The sequence below is a fragment of the Neodiprion virginianus genome, chromosome 4 (genome assembly GCF_021901495.1).
Source record: "Neodiprion virginianus isolate iyNeoVirg1 chromosome 4, iyNeoVirg1.1, whole genome shotgun sequence".
Taxonomy (NCBI): Eukaryota; Metazoa; Arthropoda; class Insecta; order Hymenoptera; family Diprionidae; genus Neodiprion; species Neodiprion virginianus.
The window spans coordinates 16,303,023-16,323,681 of record NC_060880.1 but is presented as its reverse complement, the minus strand read 5'-3'; the positions used below and the strand labels follow the sequence as shown (position 1 = coordinate 16,323,681).

At 37.7% G+C, this 20,659-nt stretch overlaps 1 protein-coding gene across 3 annotated transcripts; it reads right to left on the bottom strand.

Annotated features, from left to right (window-relative positions):
- Positions 1-2,231: 2,231 nt before the first annotated feature.
- LOC124304050 (guanine nucleotide-binding protein G(I)/G(S)/G(T) subunit beta-1) lies at positions 2,232-20,633 on the bottom strand. Of its 3 annotated transcripts, none has more exons than XM_046761998.1 (7): positions 19,893-20,633; positions 11,294-12,086; positions 5,056-5,201; positions 4,394-4,687; positions 4,014-4,215; positions 3,675-3,891; positions 2,232-3,475 (listed from the first exon to the last, which is right to left on the bottom strand). In XM_046761998.1, the coding sequence occupies exons 2-7, from the start codon at positions 11,348-11,350 to the stop codon at positions 3,369-3,371; spliced, it is 1,023 nt and encodes a 340-aa protein (XP_046617954.1). In that variant the 5' UTR covers positions 11,351-12,086; positions 19,893-20,633; the 3' UTR covers positions 2,232-3,368. The 3 variants fall into 3 exon arrangements, with proteins under 3 accessions (XP_046617954.1, XP_046617952.1, XP_046617953.1); XM_046761996.1 differs by having other exon boundaries at positions 4,394-4,690; positions 19,893-20,631; XM_046761997.1 differs by lacking the exon at positions 19,893-20,633 and adding an exon at positions 12,599-13,527 and having other exon boundaries at positions 4,394-4,690.
- Between the last annotated feature and the right edge of the window lie 26 nt (positions 20,634-20,659).

Sequence of the window (20,659 nt, the reverse complement as noted above, 5' to 3'; positions counted from 1 at the left end):
CGATACTTTTCTTTTTTCTTTTCTTTTCTTTTCTCCTTCTTATCCGTTCGGTCAATTTTCCGGACCGCCTATGGCTATATAAAGTATACAACGAATAACTATACAAATAAATAGGAAATAGAAACATAAGAAATTATCATAATACATCGTATGCGTATTTATATGTATAAGTGTATATGAATATGTCCGTGGGAGTTAATTTTTGGGATATAAAAATGGCGGTGTCGGCGAGGAGGGCGCAGAAGGGGGGCAAAATGGAATTTTCAGATGATGGGGCGGTAAGGGATACACATTATTTTTTCGTATCATTATTATTATCATCTACCTTTTTCATTTTATCTTCATCACTTCTTTTCATCTTTTCACACTTCAATAATCTTGTTCTTCAACATTTTATTTATATTTATAATATATATATGTAGATGTATATATATATATATATATATATATATATATATATATATATAAGAATTCCAAATTGATTTCGATCTTTTTCCATCGCTTCAATTTCTATTTAAAAAAAAAATTTTTTTTTGTCAATTTTTTCCCTCTGCGTTTTTAGTTTTTTTTTCTTCCTTCTATTTTGGATTGATCTTTTAATTTTCTTTCACTTTGCTCTTTTCTCTCCTTTCTTTAGTATCATAATGTGTTATAATGTATTGTATTATATTATGTTATATTATATTACATATATATGTATACATATATGCATATGTATATATTTATATATACATATATATATATATATATAAATGTACACACACACATATATATATATACCTATATTATGTAGAGTACAGAGGAAAACAGGTAGGTCTCTTACGTTACACGTTACACGTTACGTTGCGTTACAGTTTAGTTAACTATAGTTGTATCATAATAGTAGTAGTAGTAGTAGTAGTGGTAGTAGTAGTAGTAGTAATAATAATAATAATAATAATAATAGTAATTGTAATTATATGTAGTTTTATGTGAATAATTATAATTATATACGTGTTTCACATCATACACAACGCGCGTGTACAATTCAAATTATATAATCATCTCTTTTATTTTTTCTCCTTTAGTTTTATTTCTTCTTGTACCACAAACGCCATTGAGCTATTCATTTTGTGCCGCGGTATTTTCGTTTATTCCTCTACTATTTGTAGTTGTTTTTCTCCTCTTTTTTTTTTCATGTGTAAGTGTGTATTTGATTTAATTATCTTATTAATAATTGTGTTTTCTTTTTATTCTTTCCTTTGATTCGTTTTTCTAATTCTCAATCAACATTTTTTTCTTCTTTCACATTAGCGTTTTCATTGAAACGTGTGCGCCTGTGTGCCCGTAATTTGTGCGTCCGTAAACATTTACCGCGTTAAGTTAAATACATGTGCAGATACAAACAATAATCCGTACATATACCTTTCCAGGGCTCAAATTTCACTTTTTTTCTTCAACATATTTTTGTTCTTTTTGGATTTCAGCAACAGTTTCGCTTCTTCCACGTTTTTGTCCTCACTCGCATCATCGCCTTTTTCTTTGATCATCATCCATCAATTCTTCTCTCTCCCACATATCTTAATTTTTCTCATTCCTATTTCTCACGTTAATTTGCGTAGACTGCACGCGAGAGTAGAGGAAAAAATTTGTATAGATCTTCTCACAGGCAATACAAAACAAATTCCAGATTTCAGAATATCACGCGATACTCGCATGATAATTCCGGATGTTCGAAATTTGTCGATTTCCGTGATTTCCTAAACCATAACGATTTTCTCACCAATTCCAATTTCTCTTTTTCTTTCTCTTTCTCTTTCTCTCCCCCTCTTCCTTGCTTCTGACTGAATAAGAAAAGACTAAAAAAATACACCAAACGATTGGCACGAGGGAAAATTATCTCATTATTCGCGGCAGCAATTGGTCTAAATATTTTCTTCGATCTACCATCTGTTCATTTTTCATCTTATAACCGTTATTCCTCGTTCCTCCTTCTTGTATTTCCTCTTTTATACTTCATTTTATATCGGACTTTCAAGTACTTTCGCTTTCTCCTCTCTGTCGTACATTATCGCATTATCGAGCCGCAACGGCGTAATTTTCGAGATGTGCAGTTCGTAATTTATTTCTCCTGTCCTCTCACACTTGCGTATTATGCTTCAATCATTTTCAACCCGTCGGAGGAATGGGAACGGAGGAAAAAGGCTAGAGGATGTGGGACGATTTCAGTGACAAATGATTAACAACGACAATAAGAGACAAATCGTCGTTTTATCGTTACGTATGTATATATAATAATTAATAATTATAAATTTTCATATCATGTGTTTCTTTAATGTTGGGGCAAGGTGCGTGGGGGATTCATGCGAGGGAGGATATCATGCGTTTCATTTCATTTATTCATTCTTTTCACTTGGTTTTTTGAGATTACTTTTTCCATTCAACAAAGAGACTGGGGAAGGGAATTTTCTCTTCTTTTCTTTTCAATGTCCAGTCAATTTTTAGACGTCTCTACTATATGAATTCTCCTTTGGTCTTCCTCAAGTTCCAGATGGGAAAGTAAGAAAAGGGGGTCGGCAGCATTCGTTCATTTTTCAACTCCTCTTTCCCCATATTTTTAAACTATATAATATAAACTAGAAACGTTGGTACTCGTGGTTTACCTTGGCGTCATTTGTAATAACTCTGGCGTTGTTAATATATCTACGCAATTTAAAATCGACGACTAGGCTACTAGGTTGTTCTCGTATTTCTTGTTCTTCTTGTTCTTGATGTTGATGTTGTTGTTGTTGATGACGATTCCGCACAATACAATTATCTTTACCACCACAACCAAAATTATCGTTCTTACTATTACATTTAATACTTTGACGATGTCCAAAGTTCCTGATCAACTTCAACTCCGGTTTATTGTGGGAAATCGGGGTAGCAGTGGAAGTATAAGTATAAGTATTAGTAGTATTAGTAGTAGTAGTAGTAGTAGTAGTAGTAGTAGAAGTTTCATTCGTATCTAGCTGATAATGTACCGATTTTGTTGTATCGTCTTTAAATTTTTTTTCATTACCATCATTATGCGTCGTCGTAGTAGGAGTAGTGGTAGTAGTAATAGCAGTAGTGGTAATAGTAATAGTAGTAGTAGTAGTAGTAGTAATAGTAGTAGTAGTAGCAGTAATAGTGGTAATAGTATTATTAGTATTAGTAGCTGATACCGCGAACTTGTCCCGATCGTCATCGCGATCCTGATAACGACTATCTTGATCTTGAGAATGATCATAGCCGTACTGATCGCCGTTGGTCAAGTGGTGGTACTTGATACTGATGCTGTATGCGGATTGGCTGGTGCATTTGGTTCTTTGGATCAACATGTTCGGCTTGAAAGGAGCCTCAAGTTAGTTCCATATGCGAAGGAAAGAGTCCCATGAGCCCGTCGCCACCGCCATACCGTCCTCCGTTACGCCAAGACAGGATACGCGGTTGTCGTGTCCAGCCAGAATTCCTTTGGTTTTTGGCCACGCCAAGCGTCGAGAGCATGTTCGAGTAGTGATAAAAAAAAAAGGTGGGAAACAAGAAAATACAACAAAAATGAATTATGTGTTAAATTCCAAAACATAAACGACACGCCGTGTAAGAAATAATACAGCGAATATATACAAACAACAGATAAATTTGGTCATTTTTTCATAAAATAAACTTACCGGCACGTTCGCTCTTCATCGAGTCCCAGACATTGCAATTGAAATCATCGTAACCGGCTAGAAGGAGCCTGCCCGACTTGCTGAAAGCCACACTAGTTATGCCGCAGATAATATTGTCGTGGCTGTACATAGCGAGTTCCTGGTCTGCCCTTATGTCGAATAGTCTGCACGTCGCGTCGTCTGAACCGGTTGCGAACGCGTAGCCGTTAGGGAAGAACTGAAAAGAAAATTTTTCTTCTGTCTTTCAGTTTGTCGGATTTGTTGTTTTTCCTTCAGCCTCTCGCCGCCTAATAATTTTTTGTTCTATTTTCATATTTGCGAAAAACGACCATTACTCACCGTAACGGCGTTAATGTCACTCTCGTGACCCGGGAAAGTCTGCTTGCATGAACCCTCGCGAATATCCCATAGCTTGGCACTTGCGTCGCAGGCACCCGATACAAATGTGCGCATGTCTGGCGCCAGCGACAGCGACATAACGTCACCTGTGTGACCAATGAACGATGTGCACTGTTGACCAGTCTCGATATCCCACAACGCGCTGTCAAATATCATAGGAGAACCCATATCAGTCTGTTTTATACTCATCAAATTACACATTTATCAGTTCAGTTCGATCAATTATTATCACTCGTCGATAGAGTAAGCAGTATATTTTCTCAACTCATACGGCATATGAAACAAAAATGGGATAAAATCAGTACAACAAATTGACTCACCATGACATATCACCTGAGCTAGTGACGATTTGATTGTCGTCGAGGAACCGGCAGCATGACAAATATCCAGTGTGACCGGGCAGCTCTCGGCTTACCCGGACGTTGCCTTCCCTTGTTTTGAGGCTATAAATGGAGCATATATTGTCGAGGCCACCACAAGCGACGTAACTGCCCGACGGCGCATAGGCGCATGTCATTACCCACGAAGAGCGGAGTGGTATGGCGTGGACCTTGTTGGTTGTGTAGCTGTCCCAGACGATCAGCTTGCCATCCTGGGACGCAGATACTAGGTTCCTACTAACAATGATCACGTCAAATGTAGTAGTAGCAGTTGTTGCTCTGTCCAATGCAATTCTTTGGAACGCAATGCAATCAATCAATCATTCGCATTGGCTGATCAATAATGACAAAGTTTATAAACGAAACGCACATTAAAATACCAAGAGACAATTCTTATAAGGAAGAAAAAAAAAGAGAGAAATAAATAAAAAGACACGATATATTTCAGAAAACTTTTGGTAAACACTGTCATCTTCGCTTTCTTCATGTTTTTCTTTTTGTTCCTTATGCTTACATTTTTCTTACGTGAACCACAAGCTTGTCGGACTTAGTAAGAAAAACAACAATTTTCAAAGTGGGAAGAACGTTACAGTGGGTAATACCTGGAGTCGCTGCCCCAGTGCATAGCGTAAATCTTTGCCAAATGGCCGCGAAGTGTGCGTCTCGTTCGCATCTGTATCCGCCCAATTGGTTCCATGCCTGACGTCGCCTGGGAAAGACTTGTGTCGCATGCCGCTTTCCTAGCATCCTGCGTAGCAATGATACAAAGTTTAAAAAAAATTAAATTGTTCAGCATTTAAAAAACCATAATAATTGAATAACAAATTCAATTTCACAACATAATTGTAGATTTGTATGATACAATTGCTGATACATTGCTTGAATGTTTGAGCGATAGGTATTTTCTGTTTCTACTAGCAGTAAATTTTGTACAATGTTTGTAAAAAAATGTATATCTTTATTTAACGGTATCATTAATCATTAATTCTATCTATCTACATCCTGTAAAAATTCATTGTGTTCCGTCAAATCGTTTATAATCGCCAGTAAAAAGCAAATCATTTCATTAGTGAAAATTTAAAATGATTGAACGATTGTAAAACCGCAACAAGTTAATTCAATATGTAATAATAACTACTGTGTGCAATTGTTATTGTTATTAAGTGTAAATAAAATTGATTTGAATTTTTTCATATACAACTACATTCATTTCTATGTATTCATAATTACTGCTAAATTATGTTTTCTAACATACGAAAAAAGGAAGATTTAATCGGAACAGAAGAAAGTAAAAGAAAAAAAAAAAATCCCACACGAGAGCAGAACGACAGAGAAGAAAGAAGAAAAAAAACTTGTCCCGCTAATTTTCCTCCCAATTTCAGCCATTTTATTTATTTTTTTTTTTTGTTTCTTTTGGTTTTTCCTTTGTCGTTTTTCGCATTCAAAAAATATTACTTCAATCCATTTAAAACCGCACGCGTGCGCCATTACGCATGTACATGTACAAGTATTACATGTACAATGTAACTGTAATACGTATCGCGGAAAAGATTGTTACATGCATTATTTGTGTAATAGGTACAACATACATATACGATGTATCAAATTTCGCGAGTATTTGCTGCACGTTTGCATACGTACTGAAAAAAAAAAATGTCGGTTGGGAATGCGAAGAGTGACAGGGAAGCGATAATAAGTGGAAAAGAAGCAGGGTAAAAAGGTAAAAAGGAAAAAAAACGAAGAGGAGAAGAAGAAGAAGAAAGGGGTCCAAAGGGCAGAACGGAAAGGGAAGACGAGAGGAAAACGACGACAAAGCGAAGGTGGTTCAGGAACACAGGGTACGTAGATAGGTATAAGGTAGTGAGGTATATACTGTATGTAACACGAGATTTAAAACAGGGCGTGGGAGCGAGAAAGAGAGGGGTTGTACAACGTGTATTGATCGGACACGCGACGACGACGCCGGCAGGCAGGCAGAGCGGGCAGGCAGGAAAGGAACCTAAAGCCAAAGCCAAAGAGAAACCGAGAATCCTCCTCGTCGTCGTCGCCTGTGCCGCGCCCTATACGACAGAGGCTTTGATGCATCGTTACGTTGTACACGCTGTGGAGAAATTTCAATTTTACACGGTTGTCTGTTGCGAATTTAAAAAAAATAAAAAATCTTTTTCAAACATCATTCGATGCAACACGCGATGATTACAGTTATCGATGATACGTTTCGAATCAATCTTACGTCTTTTTTATTCATTAGATTACAGTTCGGTTGATTAACCCTTTGAGTCACACGTTATTGTGCTGAGTCAAATTTAATAACCGGATAGTATTCTATGGTTATTGGGCTCGCTGATTACGAATTTAAAATCCGAGTTCGAAAGGTCGAGATAACGGATCGAATATGACGGGGAAAAATTTGAAATTTCATCAAATCCGGTCAAAAAACTCTGTGCAGAGGTTTTCGGGGTCACTGATTACGAATCTGAAATCAGATTTTGAAAATTCAAGATGATGGATCCAACATGGTGAACGAAAGTTTCGAATTTGGTGAAATACGGTCAAAAATCGTCATCAGCGAAACCAAAAACCCCGGGATAGAATTTTTCTCAGGAATCGATCGAATTTGAAATTTTCGTCCACCATATTGGATCCACCATCTTGAATTTTTAAAATCCGGCTTCACATTCGTAATCACCGACCCCAAAAACTTATAATTTATGTACGACATGGGTATGTGTAGAGGGGTAAGTTTCTCGGAAATGAATTATTCCTTCAATTTCGACGATTTTTTTCAATCAATTTGTTTCTAAAAATAAAAATTAACATTATGTCGCAATAATGACTCTCAAATATTCAAAACCTATAAGTATACCTACGGAAATAGCAAAACCGCAAAGAAATATGTGGTAAAATTACTTACCACTACAACTCAAAAGGTTAGTAGATATAAAAAAAAAAAAAGGAAACGCGTACGAACATTGATTAGTATAAACGTTGCCAACGCAGAATCGAATCATCGTAAAAGTTATAAGAAAAATTTGTACATACATGTCTGTGTGAATCAGTAACATGCATATGCTATAAAAAATAAAAACAAAAAAAAAATTACAAGCGTTTGCTTTTCTACCATAGCCGAAACTTTTATATTGTTTGGATAATACTGTAAAAAATGAAAAGTTCAAAGATTGTACAACTACACAGCTAATAATGACACTAATAGCCTCAATATCTTGTACAGTTTTCTTATTGATAGGAGTTTGTCTTTACATACTTCGATACGTTATTCTCGTTTCTCTTTTTTCCCAATTCATCGTCTTCATTCTCACATTTTCTAATTTTCTTTTCTATATATATATATATCATTCACGCATGGATTCATTCATTCGTTGAAAAACAAAAACTTCGCAGAGTACCTCTGCGCATTTTTCTACATCCTTACACGATATAGAAAATATCATTACATGATACATACTAAACGTGTAGGTATATCATGTATAAATAAGAGTATGCGTCAGATCAATTGCATAACACGAGATTCGCGATGAGAAAGAAGAAAGAAAGCGGAAAAAACTACATTAGTTGCGAATGATTAGACACTTGTACATTACATGTAGATATATGTGTATGTAAGAATGTATATTATGTACTAGTTGAATTGAAAATCGAGTCGAATATTCACGATATAAAGAATATCAGAAATTCATTCCTTATTTTTCTAGTTTATTAAACGGTTGCAAAATTCTTGTGGATTTACAAACCGGTTTAGTTTTCTCTTAATTTTTGATTTTTCTTTTTTTTCTGGGTCATGCAAGATGATACTATTAATTATATGCAATGACGGAAAGTGACCGCGTCAAAAGGAAACCGAGGATAACATGCAGGCACCTCAACTTCCGGTTTTTGACCGATTTGAGGAATGAGTGTCGAACATTCCGTGAATAAAACGAGGATATTGTTATTCTTGTGATTCCTGTTGTTAGTATTATAAGATTACTGTAAAGTATCGTTAAAATATCGACGAAACCGAAGAATGTTTGAAACTTTAATTAAATTCAGGTGTGAAGAAAAAAATATCTCATATTAAAATATTTGTTTGATATGTAAATACGTTAGAGAACGAAGAACAGGGAGAGAGAAAAAAAACCGATCAAAAATAATAATATTAAAAGTATCAATGAATTATACAGCTTTACTGCAGAACGAAACCTTTTTAATTTTAATCTCGATATTTTGTATTTGTCAAACTTTTTTATCTACTTTTTGGTTTTCATTTACAGCTTGCCTCTTCTTTTTGCGTTTAATAGATTTGGCCTACTTCTACCTCCTCTCGATCTCTCTCTCTCTCTCTTAGTTACATGCATACCTATACACATCCATACAAACTACATGACATCTACATATGTATAACATATAACAAACGTCAAAACCAATTCAACGACCTAGAACAACAATAATTTATCGCTGGCTCGTCATTCATATAAAGCAGAGCGTAAGAATATATTTATAAAAGATTATACGAGTTGAAAAGACAAAATCTGGTATTCGAGTGTATTTTTTCATCTTTCTTCAATATCTCTTTTCAATTATCTATTTATAATTATTTAGTTTCAAATTCGACATGAGGTTGACGTTCGCGACACTACGAAATTACTACACATACAAGTGTATTTTTATTTCATTTTTCTTCGTCGTTAAGTGCGTCAAAATATGATAAGAAAAAGATTATAAAATCGAAGACGAAGGAGAACGAAAAAGAAATAGAAATACATATACTTATACATCACACACACGTACAGCGGCGACCAAAGGTCTATTTTAAGAATTTCCAAGTATCGTTTTAGCATTGTTTATCAGATAAATTAGGAAATGTTTAAAAAATGAGAATGATTCGGAGCCATTTCTGTATGACCCGCGCGGCTATCTGCAGTAGTTTAGTTTCTCCTCTTCCTAATTCTTTACTTTGTCCATCTCGTATATTGCATCGAGTTCAGAAACTGCCCTTCATCTCTCTTATTGCACATGTGTAATACTTCTATAATTTGATTTTTGACTCAATGCCGACTAGAATTGTGTTAAACGCGCGACGACCTAAATTTATACGTCGTAATGTCTCATAATTGAGACCGATTTCGCTCCGTGTCTAAGAAATGCCAGAAAAGAACGTGACAAGAGAGCGAATAATACACACAGAATTCTCGGTATAAAATTCAATCAAACGTTGACAGATGATGAATATGTTGTTTGAAGTTAGAAAGATAACAATAGCGTACATAAAATGACGTATGAAACGCACGAAGTTCAATTTCGAAAACATAAATTTAGAATAACCATTTGAAAAAAAGTTTACCTTGCAGAATGTGAGTATAATGTGTTTGTTTTCAACTATTTTTAATAGACTTTGAAATGCATCGCGGTAAATGAGGGCAAAGTTCGTAACGTTGGTGTGACGATCCATTTGTAGAGAAAAACTCGTTATATATATATATATATATATATATATATATATATATATATACATATCGAAACTTTTAGAATTTTCCATTAAGGTCGCTGAAAGGCGTAATTGAAGTAAAACTTACATACATCCAACGGGCGATATGACATTATTGTATCATTTCTGCAGTGAGAAAAACGCATCGTTTGACCAAATTTAACGAACCAGGGCTGATTTTGTTATTTTGGAAAATGAATTCTCTACACACCAAAAAACTCATATTTATTTCCATTTGGCGCTCCGGTTGATAAAAGAATAACGATTCTGGAAATCATTACAAGTGACGAAAAGTAAACCAATGCCTTCGTAAAAAAGAATACTCCACAGTCATCCAAAATCTGAGTTTTGTCGACCTGTAGAGAAATCATTTTTACGAACAAAACTAGCCCCTAGACAGTTCATTATAAAAACGTTTCATCAATTCGATGTTTTAATCGTTGAAATAATTGGTGAACAATGCGATCTCTGCAAAATCGTCAAGAATAATATCATAGTAGTTGAAAGTTATGATTCAGAAACATAAATAAAAAAAAAAAAAAACATCCTGCGTTATGGAAATATTTTTTCCACTATATTGAATCGCGCAGTCAACTTTGCACTTTTGCTTTCGAATACCTACGTTTAAAATAATTTTCAAATTAAAACTTCGGAGTCCGTCTCGCAGCGAAATAAACAGATGATTAAATCTGTACGATATTTATTCAGTTCTATATATATATGATTGACCACATTAGCGCACATTCCACAAAATAACGCGATCACTTATAAGGTTGAAGTTTGTAACCGTATCATAATGATGGATCTTCGAAAAACGTCGTTATTTCGTAACTTTAGAATAATCTAAAATTTCAACAAACTTACATTTTGTAAATTCAACTCCTTCAGTTATTCTAACGCTGCAAAATAGTCATTTTTGGTTTCAACGTTTCGATACGTTACAATTACTAACTTCAGCCTTGTGATCATTTTACCGAGAAATATGAAAAATAAAAAATAGTTTCAAATCATTTTCATGAAAGAAACAAAACAAAAAAAACATCCCGATTGAATTCCGCTAAGCATATACTTATAAAAAATACAAATAGCGTAATAAAACTGAGCAGATGTTACATCAAAGCAAAGATCGAAAAATCATTCGTTCCTATATTTCCATGACTTTCGACGAAGATTTCACCATTTCACACCCTAATTTTCATGAATTGCCTATTCGCCGTCGAAACACCGTTATTCACCTCGTGACCCTTTACGAAAAACTCTCGTTCCAATGCCTACATTATCGACAAATGTATAAACAATACAAACACTGCAACAATAAAACATTACACATAAAATAAGAAAAGAAAAACTCTCACCCTGATCGCATTCTTGAGCGTCTCCGCCTCCTGGCGAAGACTATCGAGTTCGTTCATGATGCGTTTTCGTACCCCGTTTCTCTATCGAAAAACAGACCGTAGTCGGGTTTTCTCCAAGCGACGGAAGGGGTAGTGGGTTAAGGGTGCGTGGGGTCGGACGGGAGGGTGGGTGGGTGGGAGGGGTGAGAGAGAGGCAGGGGGGCCGGGGTTGAATAGAGGGAGGGGTTCGGGAGGGGGGGGAGGGGGACCTGATGTCCAGGCCTGCAGGGGTCCGTCGTCGTCCCTCCTCTCCTCGTTACCTCTTCCTCTTCCTCTTCCTCCTCTCGCCCCAGATCCTCTCGATACGATATTTACTATCCTCCACCACCACCGCCTCCTCCTTCTTCCTCTTCCTCTTCTTCTCCTTCTTTCTTGACGCTGTTCTTGTTCTTATTGTTGTTGTTACTACCGTCGACGACGATGCTTCTGCTGCTGCTGCTGCTGCTGCTGTTGTTGTCGGTGTCGCTGTTGGGATTATTACAGTAACGTTGTGACTGGATTCGATTGACGTAAACGACGACACCGAACTCGATGATCCTCCTCCGGTTTTCGAATGTACCGCTTCAACTGCACCTGCAACCCGCGGCCCTCCTCCTATCCTACCGCAAACTATGGACCTCCGAGATGCCAGCACCGCGCGCCAGCTTGACTTGTACCTTCAAATCCTCCGCCTCTTCCTGCTCGTCCTATGCTTATCCACCCGCGGATTGCCTCCTTCGCCCTCCACAATTCCTCCTCCACCGCCTCCTCCTCCCTGAAAACAATACAACAAACGGTCAACATTGCAGTCCGATACTTTTATCGTTTCGGTTTCTCTTTTTAGCAAATTCAAAGTTTCTTTTACATTTCCCCTGCAATAACAACAATAATAACAACCGTTATCGGTAATAGAATTGACCAATTTTCAGCAATTCCGTCATTCGGTGATTACAATTATTCTGTTACATGCTTAGAGAGGAGAAACAAATCGTATTCTCCTTCTTTCACTGCGCGGATGTTATTGATGGAGCATTGATGCAGGAAAGAGAGAAAAAATCTGCACGAATTTCATTCGGCAAATGAAACGAGTCGTAGAGAGGGAATAAGACTTGAGGATTACAACAGAAAAAGAAAAAAGAAGACCGAGATAACAAACGCAATCATATTTTTCGTGTATCGATCCTTGTTCGTCGCAATGTTGTTCAACGTGATAATTAAATAATAATTGTACCTCGCAAGTACCGAGTCAAAAGTGTAGATATGCATATATACCGATTATCAACTTACGCTTCGCGAACTGCTGCAAAACAACGATGATACAATCGTTACGTCAAAACGTCATCTGCGTGAAAAGACGCGATGCAGGCATCTGTTCGTCATTTCGAGAAAAAGAGAAAGAGAAAGAAAGAAAAGGAGAATAAAGGATATCTACCTATATAACGATTTCTTTATATATTATTTCTACAGAAAAATCGAGCAACGGTAAATTTGCGTTGTTAATACTGTGTTTTACGTATATCCTTTCTTAGTATATCTTTCTTTCTTTCTTTGTTTCTTTATATATATTTTTCTCTGTCCGATGAAGTATGACAAGCAAATGTAACAACGTCAATGCATCCGAGTTTCCTAGAATATTCCACTTATGATATTTCCTCCTTCTCTCCGCTTCTTCCTCTTCGCCTGCGTGTGTGAAGTAATTAATACATCAACGACCAAACGAAACAGCGACAGCAAACAACGGATCTTGAATCATTAGTCCAAACAACATTGACAACTGTAACGACACATCTAAAGAAAAAAAAAAAAAAATTGCGCGACACTATTTTTCCAATCTTCACCTCGATCTTTCTATTTCGTCGTGTATCGTAAAAAACACACACCCACACCTCTGTCACTATTAATTATACAATTTCCTTAGTTCTTTGCACTTCTAGCACTTCTCCGCCGCGGTGGTAAAATTTTTAGGTTGATATCAAAGTAAAACTGCACTTATAATTATACTCCAAGAATAAGACGGAAATACGATGATAAATAAATTTACAGACCTTAGTTTACCATCGGTCAATTATCGTAATATCGTACAGAGTTTCTCTTTGCATACGCATATGTAATAAATTAGTTAAAATCGTATATAGACCGAAACTCAAACGTCAGGAGTAAAAGCAGCAGCAGCAACAGCGCGTCGTAATCGATACCGCGAGGAGGATCTTCTCATTATCGGCTTAAAGCAATATATATAATCCTCCGTCAGGCGCTGCTATACACACACACACACACACACACACACACACATATATATATATACGTGTATATATCTCTCTGTCTCTCTCTCTCTCGCTATTTATCTATATCATCTCTATGACATTTCTTCTTTCTACTCGGATTCTTTTTCACTTTCACAGAATTAATCAATCACGAACGACGATATATCACGATGATAAAAGAATCGGAGGTTGGTTGACAACGAGAAGTGAAAAATCGCCGTTAATTCTTTCACAATTTATACACATATATTATACATTATACCAAAAAATACCCGGTGTGCATAGATATTTACGTATGAATATCGTACATTCACACACCCCCTCCACCCAACATCCGAAGAATATAACTATTTTCACAGTGCACGAGATTTTCCTCTACTATACCTTGCTAGTGTGTTGTAATTATACTATCCGTTTAACGCGTATATTATATCTTACAGCTTCTGTATTTACAACAATAACTATCCTTCACTTTTCTTCCATCGCAGCGTCTCTACCTCTCTCTGTCGATTACGTTTTACACATACGAGCTGTATTGTCCAACAACGCTATCTCTTTCCCGTTATTGTTGTTGTACAGTTAATATTATGGATAATTATTGTTGTTCTCAATGTCCTCGTTGTTGTTGTTGTTGTTGTTGTTGTTGTTGTTGCTGTCATCGATAACAAGTAAAAATAATTTTCATTTTCATTCACGTTACAATATCCTCGGTTATTACTTTCCGTTTCATATTATTCATTTATTTATTTAGTTTTTGACTCCGGTGACAATCGAAAGTTTCTTCCTCTCGCATCGACTGCACAATTATCCAAGTTTTCTTTACAAGCGACGACGACGACGACGACGACGATGACGAAGAAGAAGAGAAAGAATAATAATCAACAGCGAAACGGGTTTAACCGACGGACGAACGAACGAACGAAGGCAGACCACACCCAGCGAGTCAGAGCGAGCCGACGACGGGAACGACGACGAGGACGACGACGTCGGAACGTTTGCGCGGCGCGCGCTGGAACCGACGTCGAAGGGAGGGAGGGAGGGAATGTCGTGACGGGGGGGTGAGGGGGGGAGCAGGGCGAACCGGCAAACCGGCGAACCGGCGAATTACGCGGAGACGCGACGCTATATGGGGAGAAAAGCTACGGCAGCGCCTCCCCCTCGAAACGACGCCGGTATAGAGATATTCGAGCGTCGAATTTTACAACTAAAATTGACGGGGCGCAACCACCGCACACGACCAACAAACAACCACCGTTGTTTCGTCGATCTCGCGACGTGGAGGTGAATTCTTTCCGATATGCTTGTTGAGCGTACGCGCAAGGAAGGGTGGAAATTAACGAAATGAGAGAAATTTTTAGTTCCGGTTACCGCTCGGTCTCGTAACTATTTTCATTTTTTACCAAAATCGAAAAGTATAGTTCTAGGTACAAAATGAAAATTAGTTTTTCTATCTACTACCGGAAAGTCTGGTATCCGTTGCTATTCTTTCTCATTACGATCACTGTTACTAGATTTTCTTGCAATTGTTGGGAAAATTTAATTAATGCTTGCGCGACGATAAATTGATGTTAAAGCCTTGTTTAACTATAAAAGTAGAGTAAACCGATGAAACTGATTTTCCGTTGCGATTACCAAAAAAGGATCGACGATAGCGCGAAATGTTTTTCGTGTACTTCGTTTTTCGTAATTCCAACGATGTTCGTTTGTTTTTTTTTCAAAAACAGTTTTTTTTTTCAACGATACCTGATTTACTAACTTTTTCTAGTTACTGTAACAAATGAAATTTTTCTCAGTGTGTAGAGATATTATTGATAAATGTGTGGAGAGTTATAAAATGTGAAAATTTTATGTTTGATAGGATTTTAAAATTACGCTGAAAGTCGGGTTGTAATCGCGAAGATAAGAAAGATGATAAAAAAAAAAAAAACATGCGCGTAATATTAAATATTCAAAGAAGCAGGACACATCTGTATTCTTTGTGTAGACTTTTTTTTATAGTGAAGCTTTTATAAAGTCGAGAAGTTTATTGGAAACAGTTGAAATACAAAATCAAGGGTGGAGCGCGGAAAAACAGAATTTTCATTATCCTGACGATTCGATACAATCATTCCGTGGTTTTCTATACTTTAACCTTCCTGTATCGCAATTGCGATTTATGTTTACGAGGGGCTACTCACTCCTTGTTCAAATCGCAAACCACTTTGCGGAAATGATTTCTAAGGTATCGGTAATAAATCAATATAAATAGCTGAACAAATTGTTTGAAATCGTTCGGTTTCCGAGCACAAATCGTTAAAAATTTGACCAGAAATCGAATGAAATCGTTTGAAATCAAGGTGTAAAATACTCGAATTCCCTGAATAAAAATCTTCGGTACCAAAATAGGTTGAACTTGCATGAAACTGAGTGAAATTATTGTAAGAATGAAGGTAGTAACTTTACTGGTGTAGAAGGTAATAACAATAAGGATGCATGTTTGCGAAAAATCATTACTTCGAACGTTTAGGAATATCTGACGATGAAATGTAGTAAACCATGACAGAAAAAAACAGTCTCATTTTGGGTAAGCTAACTCTTTGAAACTCCTACTAAAATTGGATAATAATGATTTATTCTTAAAGTTTCGTTACTTTAACGTTACCAACTTCAGCCTCGTAAATTATTAGGAACCGCGTGAAATCATTGAAATCTTGCAGTCGCTAGTCACTTGATTTGTAACTAAATAGGCCCTCGTATCGTTAAAATTCTGTCAAACGAATAAACAATTTTTTTGAAAATTCAGCACTAGAAAACGTTTTCTTCAGTTTTCTGATCTTTTTCATTATTATTTTTTATTCCCTCCAGCGCCGATATTTTTGCTTGTTATATTCTCATTAATTTCGACGATTGCATAAAACAGATTCTATTATACACACGTTGATGTAAATTTTTTTAACGACGCTTACCTTCTTTACAATTAACGACTTTCCATACTTTGACAACTTATACAATTGTATAAAATTAGAAATTTTCGCATTTTTTTTTTTTTTTTTTTCCAATGAAATTCGACACTCTTACTCCAGACTGTATCAATTTCGATCATTCTACACTTTACATACCCCAATCCACCCGATTTTGTCGTCGGGATTGTAAGATTGTGCTCCTCTCCTATTTTTATTCGTCACCTTTCTACTTTCCTTCTCGGTAAAGACTTGGTGCAACGAACGGTCATACTTCAATTAATAATAATGCATAACAAAAAAAACAAAAAACAAAAAACAAAATTCATATCATTTAATTCATATCATTTAAATAAGAATAATTATTATTCTTTCGGCAAATTTCCTCCTCCGTTTCTTATAACGAAATAACAATTTGAATACCTCCTCATCGTCGCTACTCCCAATTTAACATTTCAATATTGTGCATAGATTACCGTTAACTATTAAATATATAGAAAGCGCAGATATAACTATACTTCGATAAATATTCTATGCAAGTTTATATACGCTAGAGGAATCGAAATCGTGCCGGTCAGAATTAATTAATTATCATACCTCAAAAGAATTTACATCGAGCATAGAAAAAACAGGATATATCTGCGTATACTTATTCGATTAAAATGACAGACACAAAAAAATTCTTCCTTAGATTCGACGATTTTTGTTCTGACCTCCGGCATTTTATGTTTCGTAAAGTTTATTACGCACACACGGATAAAGGAAGCGAGGTGTTTGTTGCTATGCTCGTTATTGCCACGTATTATTATTTTTATTATTGAAATATTGTGTGATATTATATATACTCCTCTTCTGTTTCAGTTTCATCTTTCTCTCGTTACCTTGTTACTTATTACGTACACCATGTCTGTCTACTCGATTATTATCAGACGTATTAGATTTCTAAAACTTTGCAATTCATTGCCAGAGTTTACACTCAATAAGAAGAATAATTAAGAAAACTGTGTACATATCAATTTGCTGCAACGCGATGTTTCGTTAAGTTATCTCACTCCGTCTCGGCGATCGATGATTATAAACGTGAAAAACTTATAATATATTACGCTGTTGCACTCCGCGGGTGTAAGAAAATTAGAAAAAAAAAAAAAATAAAATAAAATACAGATAAAACCGAACACGTATGCATCATGGACGATTATTAGAGTGCGGCATGTGATAAATTGGCCAATAAATTGTATCATCAATTATTCCACACCGAACACTTACATGATTGCGCGCATGTAGGCATCTGTGTATATGTGTGAGTTTAAGCTTATTCCTGCGCGCAACAACAACTCGACGTACTCTGTGTACACATACATATCGAATGTTAACCGCGGTGTGCAGTAGCGTGCAATAAATTTTCAAGGATCAGAATGATCTCGTAATGTAAACGCGAACGATAAGAAAAATCGAGAATGGAATTAGAGAAACGAATTCGGCCGTGTAGAAAGGCCCGTCGTCCTCGACGACAAGTGTAAAGAGGATTTCTGACCTGACTGTACATACAAAGAGCGCCGCGAACGGTGCTTCGTAACTTGTAATTTCCTGCGTAACAAAGCAGCGGCTATATCGGAGAGCTGGTGTAATGTATGTACGCGGGTCTATAACTCCCTGTTCATACTGTGCCGACCGACTTTTCTGCGGTTTCCACAATTCACTCGAGTAATAGAGAAAAGGGTGAAAGAGAAAGAGAGACAGACATATATATATATATATATATATATATATATATTTGTATATGGAAAGTGAGGAGAAATTGCGGTAATGAAAACGAACGATGACGATGACGAAGAAGAAAAAAAAGCGCAACACGCGAGCAACAAGAAAAGATGGTGGGGGAGGGGGGGCAAGGGAGCGGAGAAAAAATAAGGCTACACACCGATGACAAGTCACTTCCTTCGTTCTCCCTTTTGCTTTCAATTCAAACCGTACCCCATCGTTGGTTTGCAACAACGACGACGACGGAGGAATGAAAGAAGCAAAAAAGCAGTAAACTAAGGTCTTCTGATTGTCAGTTAATTGCTCTCCGTTTTGGTTCGTTGTACATGGAGGAGGTTCAATAATATCATGTCAATATTAACATTCTCGATTATACACATATTACACATACGTTATATGAATGTACAGATTTGTGGAATAACGATTCAATTTCACGAACAACTTTTCCTTCACTGTGACCGAGAGCGATCTTTGCCGAAGAAAATTTGTCCACGTAATTATATATTCGTGAAACTCTGATTCTTCTTCTCGACAATACCGATGAACAGTTTCAACAAGTAGAGAAATAAAATTATAACCAAACCGACTGACGAATTGTACATACAAAAACTGGGGTATAAAGTCCTATTGAGCGATTACATAGAATGTTTAAATCAGTTATGGACGGAAAGGAATTCTGTTTTTACGATAATTGAGCGAGACTTTTCACATGCGCTTTCCATCCCATTAATGACCAGTGACATACTATCATCATATCAAGTTGAAATTTTACGGTTACTCTCCTCATTTGTACAATGTTTAAAAATCTGTGAATCAGAAAATTCGCCGCTATCATTTGCTTCGAGGGTTCAATCAATTCGGGTTCAATCGTACAGACGGACACGATCATCGAGGATAGAAGATGTACCTATAATAACATGCATGCACACTGCTCGTGTTTAACATAAACCGGCCTCCTCGCAACGCCTTCTACATCGGTGCCAGAGTGCGTGTGTGTGTGTTTTGTGTTCGGGGCGTTGAATCAGCCACGAAAATATCATGACGAGGGGAGAAGGAAGAAGACGAGGAGTACGAGGAAGAGGAGGAGGAGGAGGAAGAGGAGGACGGGGGGAGTTGAGAATTTCGCCGACCGCGTGAAGAAGCCTCAGCATCACGTACATGCATGCATTTCCCATATTTAACGGTCAAATATGAAACACTCTCAGTTTCCTCGGCGTTTCTTTACCGAGAGAAACTGTCGTTTTGTGAAACACCGCGGCCTCGGCGAGACTCGCCGCTAATGTATAACCGCCGCCATGTTTGATCCCCTATCGCCAAGCAAAACGCCTAACTCTCGCCCTGTCTTTATCACTTCTTTCTCATGGCAGCTAGTCAAAGGCGATAACGAACGAGTTATGTACAAGTCGAGGGACTTAATAAACAGATGGGGATCGGAGACGGTGGTTTTCGGGCGAGAAGAGATCCGATCGGATCCATACATGCTTGGAAAGGGTGGAGGAAGGAGGATGGGGGGGGGGATAGGGGGGGGAGGGAGCCTCGCGATGAACCCAAGGTGCCGGAATAATAAAATATCGCCCGAGAGGGGGGATTGATGCTGTCAAAGTGTAGATATCGTACCTGATTTCTCGGTCGTTGGATTCGGCTTGTTTCTCCGTTCGATCCCTGAGCCCTTCCTCAGGTCGATTCGGCGTTCACCTTTGGTAGATATCGAACACCTCGCACTCCGCCTCCCTTTCTCTTTCTCTCTCTCTCTCTCTCTCTCTCTCTATGTCTCACTCCGCGTTTCGCCTGGGTAATCGGACGTGTTCCGGCGTTCCGTTGGTCGGCTAGAAACTGCGATGACGAGGACGCGAAGACCGAGAAGAAGAACAATCGAGCTACGACGCCCGGCTCGTACACAAAAAGCCCCGTTTCCCGATAATCCCGCTCACTCTGTCCGCTCACCGCACGATTCACACTCTACGAGCTGCCGCTCCTAGTTCTTCGTCTCGCTCGCAATGGCAGCGGTCCGCGCACCTGCCGCTATCCGCACGAATTACACTGCGTCGCGTTCCACGTACCGCGGACCAGTCGCGGACACCGGGCACTGAGGAACGAACCACTCCCCTGAGTCCCCTGGCGCTGTTCGCCCGGGCAATGCGTCGGACAAACACGTTCGGCCGCGATCTCGCGGCGTTAAAATCGTCTGGCCGCTGCTTGACGGCCTGTTTCGGCTCTCTTTATCACGCTCGAACGAACTGCAACGTTCACTGAATGATCCTCACCGCCGTACAGTTCTTTTCATCGAGGGGCTCGCCGACGGCCACGGAGCTGCTTAGCTGCTGCTTTGCTGCCTCGCTGCTGCTGCTGCCTGCTTCTCACGTTCGATGGTGGGGCGCTGTAAT

Coding starts and splice junctions, on each gene's coding strand:
- LOC124304050 (XM_046761996.1), bottom strand. CDS start 11,350: ATGAACGAACTCGATAGTCTTCGCCAGGAGGCGGAGACGCTCAAGAAT. Junction 3,892..4,013: donor GTGACATTAACGCCGTTACG/GTGAGTAATGGT, acceptor TTTTCTTTTCAG/TTCTTCCCTAACGGCTACGC. Junction 3,476..3,674: donor GATGAAGAGCGAACGTGCCG/GTAAGTTTATTT, acceptor CAAAAACCAAAG/GAATTCTGGCTGGACACGAC.